Genomic DNA, 13,975 nt, shown 5'->3' with positions numbered 1-13,975 from the left:
ACATGCTATCCATGTATGCACATACATTGGTGATTACACACATGGTTTGCTTTAAGATGAGTATTTAATTTTATTTTTATTACATTTTGATTCATTTATCATATGTGTGTGTGTGTGTGTGTGTGTGTGTGTGTGTGTGTGTGCATGTGAGTGTTCATGATGCTATGGGATGCACGTGAGGTCAGGAGACTTTTGGAAGTCAGTTTCTCTTTCATCATGTGGAACCCAGGGATCGAACTCAAGTAGTCAGGCTTGGTTGCAAGCACTTTTATCTTGAGCCATCTTACTGGCCCACGTTTAATTTTTCATGAAACAGAAAATAAACAACAACAGTAACAGCAACAAAACTCTAAGAGAGAGAGACTAGGAAACACACACACACACACACACACACACACACACACACACACACACACACACGCGCGCGCGCGCGCGCATGTGTAAGCAGAGGTTAAAATCACAGTGGTTAGGTACCCAGAAGCCTGCAGCCCATCATCACCTGAGTTTGAGTCCCACTTCCTAGTGACCTTGGGCACTTTTCACAGCTCCTCTGTGCCCAAGTTTTGTCAAATAAAAGATGCAGCTGCCTTCTCTGAGTTGCAGGAGTTAAATGATGCTGGACAGACTAGTATCCAGCACATAGTAAATTCTGTCAGTTCACGCTGGGAGTATGTGACTTTAACATGACCAATCAATACAAGTCTGTTGTGACATGTTGGACTCTCAGAGCAGTTTTGGACATTATATATGTTAATTTAATAAAATATAATTAATAAATACTCAACTACTACTTGTAGGGCTTATGCTTTTGATATTTGCTGAGACAGGAGGATTGCTACAAATTCAAAATCAGCCTAGGCTACATATGGGTTCCAGGCCATTTGAGCTATAGAGTAAAACCATGTGTGTGTGTGTGTGTGTGTGTGTGTGTGTATACATACATAGGAAATATATTTCTTACAAATATAATTATCTGTCTGCCTGTCTATCTAGGGGGGCTTATTCTGAAAAGGTTGGGAAGTACTCACTCAGTGATCCCTATGGTCAGGATTCAGGATTCTGCCTTCTCTGTGCTGGCTTTTATTTGTCTAGGTGCCAGTTGCAAAGTGCTGAAAACTGACTTTAATAGAAGATGCCAGACTTTTACAGAGGCACATCATAGCCTGTCACTGTATCAGGAAGATTCGTTGGTGGCAGATTTCAGAGTGACACATGTGACACCTTTCCTTTCTGAGACCTCAAAAACACCTTCCTACATCTACTGGGTAAAGTGCGGAGGGGAGCTTACCATAGTCCAAGCCCCTCAGGGTAGAGATGGGAAAAGGCTCATGGGAAAGGCTGCTGAGTGACAGAGGGGAAGGAAAAGACGTTGCTCCAGCTCCAGGCTACAGTTGCTGCACGAGGCCTCTGCTCTGCCCCCTCTCACTCCTTTTCTCCTAGGCTCACAGATTAGCCAAAGGTCACGGAAGGGTCAGGCGTTTGAGACATCTGGGAATTGGGCCATGACTTCAAGATAAGACACTAGACCTGCAATTCTCAACCTGTGGGTCGTGACCCCTTTGATTATCGAATGACCCTTCCACAGGGGTCACCTAAGACTTATCAGATAATTACATTATGATTAAGAATGATAGCAAAATTACAATTATGAAGTAGCAATGAAAATAATTTTATGGCTGGGGTCACACAACATAAGGCACTGTCTCAAAAGGTCACAGCTTAGGAAGGTCGAGAACCCCTGGGCTAGACTCAAGATGAATCTGTGAGTTGTAGGCTCTGAGGTTCCACAGCTTAGAAGTTGCCCACTCTGGCTTGAGACCCCAGGAAACAAAGCCACTGTGTACTTCCTGTCATCCCAGAGATGACACCTCAATGGGGAGAGGTGGCTTAGAGGTGAGGGTCCTAATTCACTGCAGACCCCATCCTGCTTCATTCCAGAACCCAACTGAGGGGAAGCAAGGGCTCCGGGGATAGGGGACTGTCACTCAAAGCCAAGAACATCTTAGCTTCTAGGGCAAGCACCATTCAGCCTCTGCTTCCTCCCAAACTCTAGCAAAATGTGACTAAGGCCTCAGAACGCAGCTCCGTGGGCCCCATACTAATGGGAAACTTGGTCTATGTTTTTCAGTGAGGTGACTGTCATGGCACTGAAAGGTCAGATCCGCTGCCTCTGTGCTCAACTGCTGGGGATAAAGTAGCCTCATAAAGACAGTCTTACTTCACAGGACCCGCTTCTCCAGCAAGGACACATAGCATGGAGAGCAGCAGGGGGCGGCAGGGGAGAATGTGGGAGGAAAGCTTCCGTGCCCAGGGAGGCTACACCATCCTCCCCTCCCATCGTCAACCAGTTGCCCACTGTCTGCTTCACAGATAAGAGACGCGCCTAGGGTTGGGGATGCAGAAAGACCTTCCACTTTTGTTAAAAGCAAGGGTTCTAGAGTATAATTCCCATGCCTGCAAGAAGGTGAGCACTTGGTCGGATGGTCCATGGGAAACATAAGTTGAAAATGTATTTAGTGTGCTCAGCCGTTGGACACCCGAGTTTGGATGTATTCAGAGCCCTTACCTTAGCATACCACCGAGCAAAGCCATCTAACAGAGGGCTGGGTGAGATGGGCTGGGTGAGACGGCTCAGCTGGCACAGAACTTAACAGGCAAAGCCTGAGGATTGGCATTTGACCCCTGGCTCCCATGTGAAGTTTATCATTGAGAACCAACCGTACTAAGTTGTCTTTGGACTTGAACATGTGTGCTGTAGCATGTCCAACCCCAAACACCATATGCATAATAAGTCAAATTCTTAAGAAGTGCTAAATATTTCGTGTGATTCATTTACTGCTCCTGAGCACAAAAATGCTGTAAGGCAAGAAGCTAGAAGAAGGACCATCACGATCTAGGAATGCCTGTGCTTAGTTTCTGCAAAGAGGATTGTGACTTGGGAGCCACAGGACCACTAAGGAAAGCTCACTGACAGGGAGACACTCAACTGGATGCCCAGGCCACAGGGAAGGCTGCTGTGTATCGACTGGGATCAGGACCTGGAGCCAGTAGGGGAGCTCAGGGCTTGGGCTAGCCTTGGCAACCACAGCAGCTGCTCAACACCAAGGACACAGGGAGCGGCAGGCTCATCTGCTGTAAATGTGCCTGTGCCTGCCCTTTAATTTTGCTTCTGGTCATGCATTTGTAAATCTCAGGTCCATCTTTCAATTCCACTGTTCCAATGTGGACATCACGCGTGTTTTCCTTTATTATTGTACATTTTATTTCTTCATCAGTAGAATTTTTAAAGGCACATTTGTATCCTTGGAATTTGGGAGGGAGAGGCAGGAAAATCATCCCCAACTATACAGTGAGCCTGAGGCTAGCCTGGGCTCCTTGAACGTTTGCCTGAAAACAACCAAGATGCTTTCTTTTCTATGTATAGCCCAGACTGGCCTCAAACTCCTGCCTCAGCTTCCCAAGTGCTAGAACTGCAGGCATGAATCATTCTGATTGGCTCATTAATATAATTAAAAATTAAAAAGAAAAAAATGTATGTGTATGGGTGTTTTGCCTGCATATATGTTTTGTGCACCACACGCATGAAGTGCCCTCAGAGGCCCTGGAACTGAAGTTACAGGGGTTTGTGAGCTGCCATGTGGGTACTAGAACTGAACTCTGGCTCTCCGAAGAGCAGCCAGTGATCTCAGCCAGAGTCATCACTCCACTCTCTCACCGACAGTTTTGAGGGCCACCTCGGAGCCCTCTGTCACCTGTTCTGGAGCTGCTTCCCCTTTTTGGACATTTGAAGACTCCCCTTTCCACTCCCATGGGGGAATATCCTAACTTCTCTCATTGTTTCTACAGTGCAGATTTCCTAGAAGGGCTAAGGTGGGCCACTCGCTGTGCACAGTGTTAAACGTCTTGTTTAACAGGTTAACACCAAGCTGCTCTTAAGGGCCAGGCTGGGCTACGTAGGAAGGCCCTGTCATGATCTGTCAAATCTCAGAATGGTCACTTTGTTTTCCTCACCCATCAGCAATAGATGCTACCATCCCATGACAAGTACATGGGATGTCCCAAACTCTGGTATCATTGTCGACAATATTTCGGCTTATAGAGTAAGATCCATGATGTCTGTCTCCTCATGGGAGTGGAAATTCTTGGGGGAAATGGCTCATTTCATTGTGTCCTTCCAGATCACCGTCCATCACTGAGGAAGTCAGGGCAGGAATGCAAACAGCAACGTGAAGTAGAGGCCATGGAGGAATACTGCTGGCTTGCTCAGTGGCCCCTGCTTAACTAGCTTCCTTATATAGCCCAGGACCACTGACCTAGGGATGGTGCTGCCTGCAGTAGGCTAGACCCTCCTATGTCAATTAATAATTAAGATAATCCCTCACAGACATGCCTACAGACCAACCGAATAAAGACAATTACCCAACTGGAGTTGTTTACAGGCAATGCTAGGTGGGGTCAATAGACAGTACTACGACAATCAGGACATTGAAGGCAGCTCAACAAACATCGGCTGTGAAGAACCATTCCCAGGTCATTTTGGACTTGGGATGCTGGGCTCTTCTTGTTCAGGAATAACTATGGAATCTGCTTTCTTTCTCAGCCTCACTGACCTCTTGTCCTTTGTCACCCTACAGGTTTCCTCTTCTGCTTCTGTCAATCGAATTCTTTACTAAGAATCAGACTTCACTAAGGCAGATGCAGAATGGCAGGCCTAGGATGTTCTCACAGAAGACAGAGTAATGGCCCAGCCTGTGCATGGCCCCCGGGTCTCTGCATGTGTCCCTATGTCTGTGTTCCTTGGGCCAGCTGGGGAACCCAGTATCTTCCCAGCAGGACGCTGAAGCCAACTCCTTAAGCATAGGCAGATGGCGGGAGGGTGCTGGGTTTTCTTGTTGTTGCTTTTCTTTTCTTTTTTTGTAGGACGTGGGCTCTGCTTGTGACAGGATTTCCACCGAAGATAGATGCTGTCCGGGGCCATGCCACAGCCACAGCTTGGGAGAGTGGCCAGTCAGATGGGAAATCTGCTTAGCACCCAGTTGTAGGAAGGTACAGTTTAGTGAACCGTATCAAAACTGTCCATTTGAGAACTGAGACTAGAGCACCGAGTCTTCACAGTGTGTAAGTATGGCTTTCTTGAGAGAAGTCTGTCGTGATCTGCCCTGGCTCTGTCAGCTTCTGGGATGTCACGATCATCGCCATCAGCCAGGCAGGTTGGCGTCACCCTGTAACAGCACTTGAGAGGCGGAGGCAGAAGGATCAGGAGTTCAAGGCTGTTGTCACCTACATATCAAGTCAAAGGCCAAGGCTAGTTTGGGCTACACATGACCCTGTCTCCAAAGACCAAACCAAAGCAGACCAAACCAACCATCATCCCTTCTTTGGCTAACACTTAGTTCTCCTCAGGGCCCTCTGCCCTCTGGAACAATGTTCTCAGCTGTGTGTGTAAAACGAAAGTCAAACTCTACAAACAACAATATAATAAGGCATCTACAGGCCTGGGTTTAAAATCCTATGAATTTTAGCACTCGCCCTGCTTCCCAAAGTCGATGGCTGCTCTACTATTCTAGCTCTACTAAAACTCGCCCTTAGGACACCCAGTATCAAGCACTCTCTTCCTCTGCTGGCATTGGATCAAGGCCCTCAGCCCATACAAGCTTAGGTAGGTGGCTTCCATAGTTGACAGCCTATTTATTTCTGTTCTTACCAGTCAGCTCAGATGTTTACCAAGTGGCCACTGTGTTGTGCTCAAACCTGTTTATGTGAGTTGAACTCATTATTGTATTTGCGTAATTTAATTATACATTATGTAAATTGGTGAAATATCTGCACAGAAGGAGAACTGTTCTTGTGTGTTTAGGGTTTTGAATGGCAAGCACATTCAAACTGATCTGCTGTCAGGGTCCCACATGGGGGGAAAGGAGGGGCAGAGATGGGAGAATCCTTGAGAGCACGTCGGCCAGTTAGCCTAACATACAGCAGAAAAAAAGTATACCCTTTCTCAGACAAGGTGACAGTCACGGATTGACACCGAGTCCTTGCACTGAGCACTGACTGCCTCTATTCCACGGGAGGCCATGAGTGCTTTTGAATGTCATTCATGTCCCTACTGGAGTCACTCTAACTCAGAGTTTGAAAAGCCACCGACTTAATCCCTTTCCTTTACTTCACTGAGAGGAAACCGAGGTGCAGGGAGAGTCAAGGGTTTTGTAAGTGTCTCTTAGCCAGCCCCGGGAGCAATTTCTTCCCGTGTTATGTGTTCTGTTTTCTCCTGGAGAAGGCTTTTTTTTGCAAAGCCACAGACGCAGCACAATTTCCTCCACAAAGAGTAACAGGCAGGGCTGTGGGGATGGCTCACTTGGTAAAGCGTTTGCCGGGAAAGCATGAAGGACTGCGCGCGCATCCTCAGCACCGGAGCGAAAGCCAGGTGCAGAGATACGAACCTGAAATCCCAGCCCCGGGGAGGCAGAGACAGGAAACCCCTGGTGCTTGCTGTCCAGCGGGCCCGACTGTATCAACAAACTCTTGGTTCAGTGAGAGACTTTGTCTCAAAAAGTGTGGATGGCTTAGCAGTTAGGAATGCTTCCGGTCTCACTAACACTGGGGTTTAAGTTAGGGTTCAGTTTCCAGCACCCACCTGGTGGCTTCCCAACCATTTGTAACTCTAGTTCCAGGGAATTCAACACCTTTTCTGGATTCTGCAAACTCCGGTACACACAAAGTCAACAAGCAAAGGTAGGCATATTCACAGAAACGGAGAGAAAAATCTTAGAACCAAACCCGGGAACAAAATGAGGTGGAAGCCATTGAGGACGACAGTGTATGTCTGTCAGCCTCTAGTCTCAACATGTGTGTACAAATACACAAGCACATAAGCACCTGTGCACACACGTGCATACAAACATGAACATGCACAGGCACGTATAACACACACACACACACACACACACACACAGAGCACACAATGAGGAAGTAGCTGACGAAGGAGTGTACCTCGGAAGGCAGGAAGGCTCATGCCATCCTGCTTCTCTATGCAAGCGCTGTGCAACCGCACATAGGTGTGTGGTTTTATCCCTCGCCGTGGCATAGCAGGCCTCTTGTTCGAGAGGCAGATTTGAAGCAGGTGAACCGTGTACCTGGGTCAAACACGTGAGCCTTCTAATTTTAGAATGACTTCAGCTTCCCATGTGGGAAAACTGCAGACAAAGGAACCGGGAGGCAGTTTGAAGTTCTGAAAAGCTTTTGTTGAAGGAGGTGAGCAATGAGGAGAGACCTGGCTGGCTGGCTAGCTGGCCGGCCCATGTTCCTTCTGCTTTGTAAACAAGCAGAACCTTCAAAGGCTTTCGCCTCTAATCTGACCTGCCCTCCTTCCGTGCAGCCCAGCCTGGATTCTCAACCGAAGTCCACAGTCCCCACTGATGCCTGACCTGGGCACCACCTCCCCAAGCAAGTAAGAATGGTGATAAGTCTCACCTACAAAGAACCCCACGGTGATGTTTCTATGTTCATCCATCATTTTTGAAAAGTCTTCCAGATACTAAATCCAACAGGCTAGTAAACACAGGGAGGCCAGAGTCCATAGACACTGGCCAGGGCGAAGCACAAGGAATCAGTACAGAGAGCCAATCTGAAGAGTGTGCAGGTGGGTAGGAACTTGGCTCCCCAGGGCCCAGAGGGGCCTTCGCCACACCTTCTTGGTCATTACAGGGAGTCTCATGAGAAAAGCACCAGATGAGTGGCCTGGGAATGTGCAGTCCTGCTGAGGGCGAGGCAAGCGACTGCCCCACATCTTTGCGACTGGGTGCATTCTGTTCTTTTAAGGGGGCATTGAAAAGGTGCTTTTTGAAGACAGGGTAGAGCTTTTCCTGGGGAGGGTGTAGCCGTGTTCTAAGCTGTGGGTGCCAACGCCCTCCCCTGCCTCCGGCTGATGTTTCTCTTTGACTTTTATAAACAGACGAGGATAAAAGTTTATGTTCCAAACTTGAGAACACTGATTTCACTCCTGTGGCATTTTATGGTCTAAATGACACAGTAAGCATTTAGTGACACTCCCAAGAAAGGTTCACGAGCTGTGTAGTTACCTGCCAGGTTGGCCCCTGGAGGGTCAGGGAAAGATGTCTGATTCTTTGTAGGATTCTAGCAAGCAGAGGGTTAGGGTCTGAAGATACAAGAGCACCCTAGAGATGCAACGTCCCAAGAGAATGCATCTGTCCTGTATGAAGCAAGGACCCAACTGTACTGAAACCCAGATGCTCAAGTCCTTACAGGAAATGGTGTAGATTATACATGGACATTACACTCATGTTCCTATACATTTATTTTGTGCATGCACATGTGTGTGTGTATGTGTGTATGTGTGTGTATGTGTGTATATGTGTATGTGTGTGTATGTATGTGTGTGTGAGTATGTGTTTATGTGTATGTATGTGTGTGTGTGTGTGTGTGTGTGTGTGTGTGTGTGTCTGTGTGTGCATGGAGGCCCAAAGTTGCTATCAGGTATCTTCCTGTATTCTTCTTCACTGTATTTTTTGAGGCAGGGACTCTCACTGTTTCAGCTCATCTAGCTTAGCTTGCCCTAAGCTTTCTCACTTCCTATGTGCTGGGATCACAGGGAACCGTGCCTGTCCATTTCATATGTGGGTTCTGAGGAGCTGCACCACCCCATCTCCCTAGCCCCTCCTGTGCATTTAGAACAGCTTCTTCGTTACTCTATACATGAACAGTACAGAAAGAGTGGCCATCCTGTTACTTTTGTAAGCAGTTTGGGGAAGAAAGTCTATAGTGTTCCCTATGCTTGTCGTTTTTCCAGGTATTGTTGATTAGTTTACCCTGTGGCTTTAAGATGTGGCACTGTAGATATAGAGGGCCAACTCTGCATGACAGTTAGACCACCCCTTCCCTACCTGGCTGTGTGCAGGCATCACCAATTGATCCCTGACACAATGCTCCCTAAAAATGTGAAAGCATCCTCAGGACCTCCCTCCTAGGCCTCCAAGGCCTCTTTCCCTTGTCCATCAGGAGAGCATGTGGAGATTCTCAGGCCACTGCTCAGCCCAGTCCCACAGACGAGGGAACTAATCTAAGCAGATCCTTGAGGACTAACATACTAGGAACATGGAAAGTCTGAAAGCAAGTGGGCCCCACCACAGGATCCTGGCCTCCTCCCCAAGGCTCCGTGCTCTTCCCTGTCCCACCCAAAGTAAATGCCTGAGAAGTGTTCGATGATGCAACCCAGTTTCCCACACCTCTGGGCCCCTCCACCCTCTGTATTTGGGGATCTAAGAAAAGGGAACAAAGTAAGATCTTACCAAGGAAGGCCCAGGGCAACTGTGTGCTCTAATGGCAGCCATGCTTCCCCCAATGCATAAAAAAAGCTCCTGGTCAGACCCTGGGCTCCTCTGAGCCCGTGCCCCACCCTGGGTTGGCACATGGAGCCTGCAATTTCCTCTCCCCAATGCTCTGTGATGCTGGGTTTCACCCTATGAGTGCCAGAGGCCCTTCGCTGCACAGCGGCCATTTGGGGATTTATAAAAATTGAAGGTAGACCCATTTGCTTCTACTTCTGGCCAATGGAGTGGAGATCCATGCCCATTTGCTACAGTTCTGAAATTCCTTGCCTTAACACCTAATGGAAGCTTCTGGAATTTAGTATATGAGCCCACCAATACCCAGGGCACAGAAGGAGGGGAGCTCAGTTACTGAAGTCACTCAGTATATAAATAAATACATTTCCCCAAAACAGTGTTTACCTGAAAAGAAATACAAGTATCGGACGACATAAGAAAACTCCAAAATATTCACAAATTAAAACTGAGGGCTGGGGAGATGGCCTAGTCAGTAGAGTGCCTGCTGTTCAAGTGTAGGGATCTGAGTTCAATCCCCAGAACTGCTTTTAATTCAAGTGCCCAGAGGCAGAGACAGAAGGACTTGGCTGGCCAGCTGGTCTAATCCAATCAGAGTGCTCCAAACCACTGAGAGACCCTCTCTCAGAAAAGATGGATAGCGTTTCTAAGGATGATATTGAGAGCTGTCATCTGGCCTCCACATGCATGTGAACACGTGCATACTTACGCACACATGAACCCGAACATGCCCAGGGACATGTGAGCTACCCCCACCTCAGGAGTTCAGCCCTAGGGAAGGCAGATTGGGGTGGGACAGACTAAGCAGTCCTATTGTTAAAGTCACTTAAAAGAAGAGAAAGTGAGACAGGCAAGCCCTGCTTAGCCAGCCAGCCTTTGGTGAGTTCACTATGACCCAGTCACCACTGTTTGAACTTGAATGCTGCCCCCACCCCCCACCCCGAGTCCCAGGACCCAGGTTATAAAGTGTGCAAAACCAGAGAGAACCAGTCTCACATCTAAATCGTCCACCCAACTGAGAGCAGCCAGAGACTGGACAGGTAGCCACCTTGCTTATCCCCAAGAGAAGTGGCTTGGTGGCATCTGTAAAGCACACAGTGTGGCCTCTGTTCTGGCCTGCCACCCTGTGCCTTCAGGAGTGCTCAGCCATGACAGTCTCAGACAGCAGAGCAGGAGACTGAGCAGATTTCGGGGGCCTCTGTGTGAGGGGCTAAACCCTAAATACATTCTGGTGTTGGGCACATTCCCTCAGGAGGAAATCCAGAAGGGAAAGAAGGAACTGAGGCATCTGGTGGGGAAGGCACTGCCATTTTTGTCTGCCAGGAGGGGCTGCAGCGCTTCGAAGAGGCTCAGCATGAGCCACTCCCAGGCCCCAAGGGAGTAGACTCAAGAGGGATATCCCCAGACCCTGTGTATCTATGTGAACAGATAGAGACTTGACGGGGCAATGTTGTCAAGAATGCCTTTACAACTGACGGCTACATTAGCATTTGCCACCATTCCAGGACTCAGTAGCCAGCAGGTCCTCCCTGGCTGCCCCCCCCCCCCAGAGCCTGCATGCTTGAAGTGCACAGTTGGGTCTAGAAGGGTGTAAGGCAGAGCAGGGTCACACATACACAGCATCTCAGCTCCCCAGAGCGGCCTGGTTATATTCCCATCGGGTACCAGAACAAGTGGCCTCGTGTCCTGCCTGGCCTCATGTTCCCTCACACCCAGGCTGTAAGTATTGCTATGGCATCTGGTACTTGCCAGATGGCTCAGTGGTAAGTGCCTGTCATACAACCGTGAGCATCTGAGCGCATGCCCACAATCCTGTCCCGACACACAGAAAAGCAGGAATCAAAATCATTAAGACCGACACTACTATGCACAAACAGAAACCAGAGAGAGAGAGAGAGAGAGAGAGAGAGAGAGAGAGAGAGAGAGAGAGAGAGAGAATATAACTTAGCCTAAACAACAACAACAAAATAAACCTAAACATAGTGTCACTGGACAGAATCAGGCAGGAGCTTCAGAAATCTAATCATCACACAAGCTGGTCAAGTATGAACAGCTTCAAGCTCTTCCTGCAGGGACCATTTCACTTGCTCACACTGGGCGTCTAGACAGGCAAAGGACTCTGAATAGGTGGCCCCTGAGGCAAGCATGCACCAGCCCCCTTGGGCCACGAAGGCCTCCTACTAGTCTCTCCTCTGCCTGCTCAGAGGAGATAGATAGGGTTCAAGGTCAGGGGAGTGACCCAGGGAGGGAGCTCTCCAGAGAAGAGGCAGGATCTGCACCCTATCCATACCCAGGGAAGATGGACTCACCACTCAGGGGGGACGTGCTGTTCTCCAGAGCCTGACACACAGCTACCAGGATACCTGTGGGGGAAGCAGAGAGGGTGCGTAAGTATCTCCTCAGAAATGGACTTTTCTTTGAAAGGCAAAGACTTCAGAATTTTATGAAGGGGTCGATAATTGTGTCTGACTACCTTCTTTGAGGGACTAGGTGCAAAGGAAAGCAGAGGGTCCTTGTGCCGAGACCGGGGATATATGCTCATGGGAGGGAGCAGAGGGGACTGTCCTTGTCTTTCTCTGCCTTAGTCTCTCTCCACCTGTTGTGGAGTTTCCCCTTTGCTGGGTATGTTGTTGCTGCCTTTTGGGTGTGAGGATACAGGTTGGGTACAGCACCTTCATACTCACACAGGGGCCGCTGTATGACGGTTAGACTCCCCTCTAGCTGAAGCAATGTGCTGAGACATAGCTGGGGGCTAGTAAGGTACCCATGCTTCTCTGAGACTGCCTGTCCCTAGCCATGGAGAGTGGTGACCTCAGAGCATTGCACCATCACAAACAGATGTATGAGGAACCTGGTTGAGGACAGATGACGAGAACTGTCACCACACTCTTCCTTGAGAGGTCATGGGGTATATTCAGGCATGTCCAGACCCTATTAGGTGCTGAGCACTGTAGGGACAATGACCCATGAATGGAAGCCCAATGATGGCACTAGGCAGAACCCTGGGAACTAAGTCTCCTTCCTATTGGCTTCTATCATGAGACACAGACTCTAATATAGTCATGAGAACTCCAAGACAGCACAGCGTCAAACACACACACATGACCCGTAAGGCCACCTCTGCCAACAGGTGACCTGTACATGTCCTCATGTTACAGTAGTGGAAGTTTCTGGGAACAGAGTGGTAAGTTTCCATAAAAAGGAAGCTCTTACAAATCTTGAAGGCAGAGATATGCCTCGGGCTGCCCTGCAAAGGAGGCTGTCCCTCAGGCAGATCATTCTAGAAGGCTGATTCCCTAAGCCACTGCAGAAATCAAGATAGGTCTTGTCTGCTTCCTACCACACGATCTTTGAGGGTCCAACAGTGGGCTCCTGTTTCTCAGAGAAAGTGTTTCCTTCCCACAGCCCACTTGTTCATAGGCTCTAATATATATATCGTCATACAGTCACATTTCAAAGGGACATCTGCCATGCATACACCCAGTTCCGTTCCTGTCAGAGCCAGGAAAAGTTGGAGGTTGTGCCTTTAGAGCTGTGGGACAGTCACGTCTTGATGCTGTGGGCCCTGCCAAGAACCACTGTGGGCTGAAGTCAGCCAGTGACCCATCATCAGTCAAAGCTGACATGGAGGTGGCTGGCATATCTCAGGACAGGGAGTATGACCAGCCTGTCAACAACTGTCCCCAACCACTGAGTGACCCCGATGGCACTTCTCTGCCTGAACCCTTCCTGTCAGGGCAAATTGCATAAACCCTGCACCTAGCCTGGCTGTACCAGCTTCGGGACCAGAGACAGGAGATTGCGTGTGTGCTGGGACCAGTCCCTGCCTGGCACAAAACTCCTTCATCCCTCTGCTTCTTTCTCACCTGTCAGCTGCCAATTACCAAACTCATGAAGGCATTTCAGGAATTAATTAATGACTACAGAGAACACATGTTCCTCTGAGGAACGAACAACACTTTGCTTTTATTTATGATTCTAGAGAGGCGACAATAATAGTTCCCTTCTGTACTCTCATCTGTACTCTCTGTTCCCATGATGCCCTAGTTCCACTCTAGCTGCTATGGGCCTTGGGCCAGGCAGAATGAGGCCGAGCCTCTCTTTGCAGGTGGGGTTCCACCATTCTGCAACCTGCCCAGGTTCCTGCATTCTTGCCCTGTCCATTTCACTGCCCTAGATGTAGGTTCTTCCCAGCCTCCCTACCCTTGGGGATGTCCAGGAAACAGAACCTTAGAAACATTCAGAAATCTGCCCAGGCTCCAACACAAAGTTGAGGCTTGAGTCTGACCACTTGCAATGTGCAAGACACTGGTAAGTGACTGTGCCCTGACTGGTCTGACACACCAACAGGTGTGTTTCCACCGGGTATGACCCTCCTGGCTTAATCCAGAGACCTAGAGGTCTTCCAGAGGCTGCAACCTCTCCTCTTGAGATTTTTTCTCTGTGCCCTCAGTTTCCCCATGAACCAGGCCTGAAGGTTGCTCTATCTGTATGTGCTGGGGACCCTGCAATCTCCACATGTGGCCTGGTGTCTGAAGGCCTTCTAGGAACAAGTGGCCTTGGCAGACACGAGGCTCTGAGAAGCCAAGGGGCCACCACAGCACTGGCTGTCACCA

The 13,975-nt window shown here is 48.9% G+C and overlaps 1 protein-coding gene across 4 annotated transcripts in view; it reads right to left on the bottom strand.

Moving 5' to 3' along the window:
- Positions 1 to 13,975, bottom strand: part of Tgfa (transforming growth factor alpha) — an 83,368-nt gene that overhangs the window by 36,403 nt on the left and 32,990 nt on the right. For all 4 annotated transcript variants that reach the window (XM_087656004.1, XM_087656003.1, XM_087656005.1 and 1 more), the window contains 1 exon segment: positions 11,669 to 11,722. In XM_087656004.1, coding sequence (XP_087512130.1) covers positions 11,669 to 11,722 — 54 coding nt within the window.

This window comes from Rattus norvegicus, chromosome 4 (genome assembly GCF_021556685.1).
Source record: "Rattus norvegicus strain SHRSP/BbbUtx chromosome 4, alternate assembly SHRSP_T2T, whole genome shotgun sequence".
Classification (NCBI taxonomy): domain Eukaryota; kingdom Metazoa; phylum Chordata; class Mammalia; order Rodentia; family Muridae; genus Rattus; species Rattus norvegicus.
Note: the sequence above shows the minus strand (reverse complement) of the source record. Positions and strands in the feature narration are given on the sequence as shown.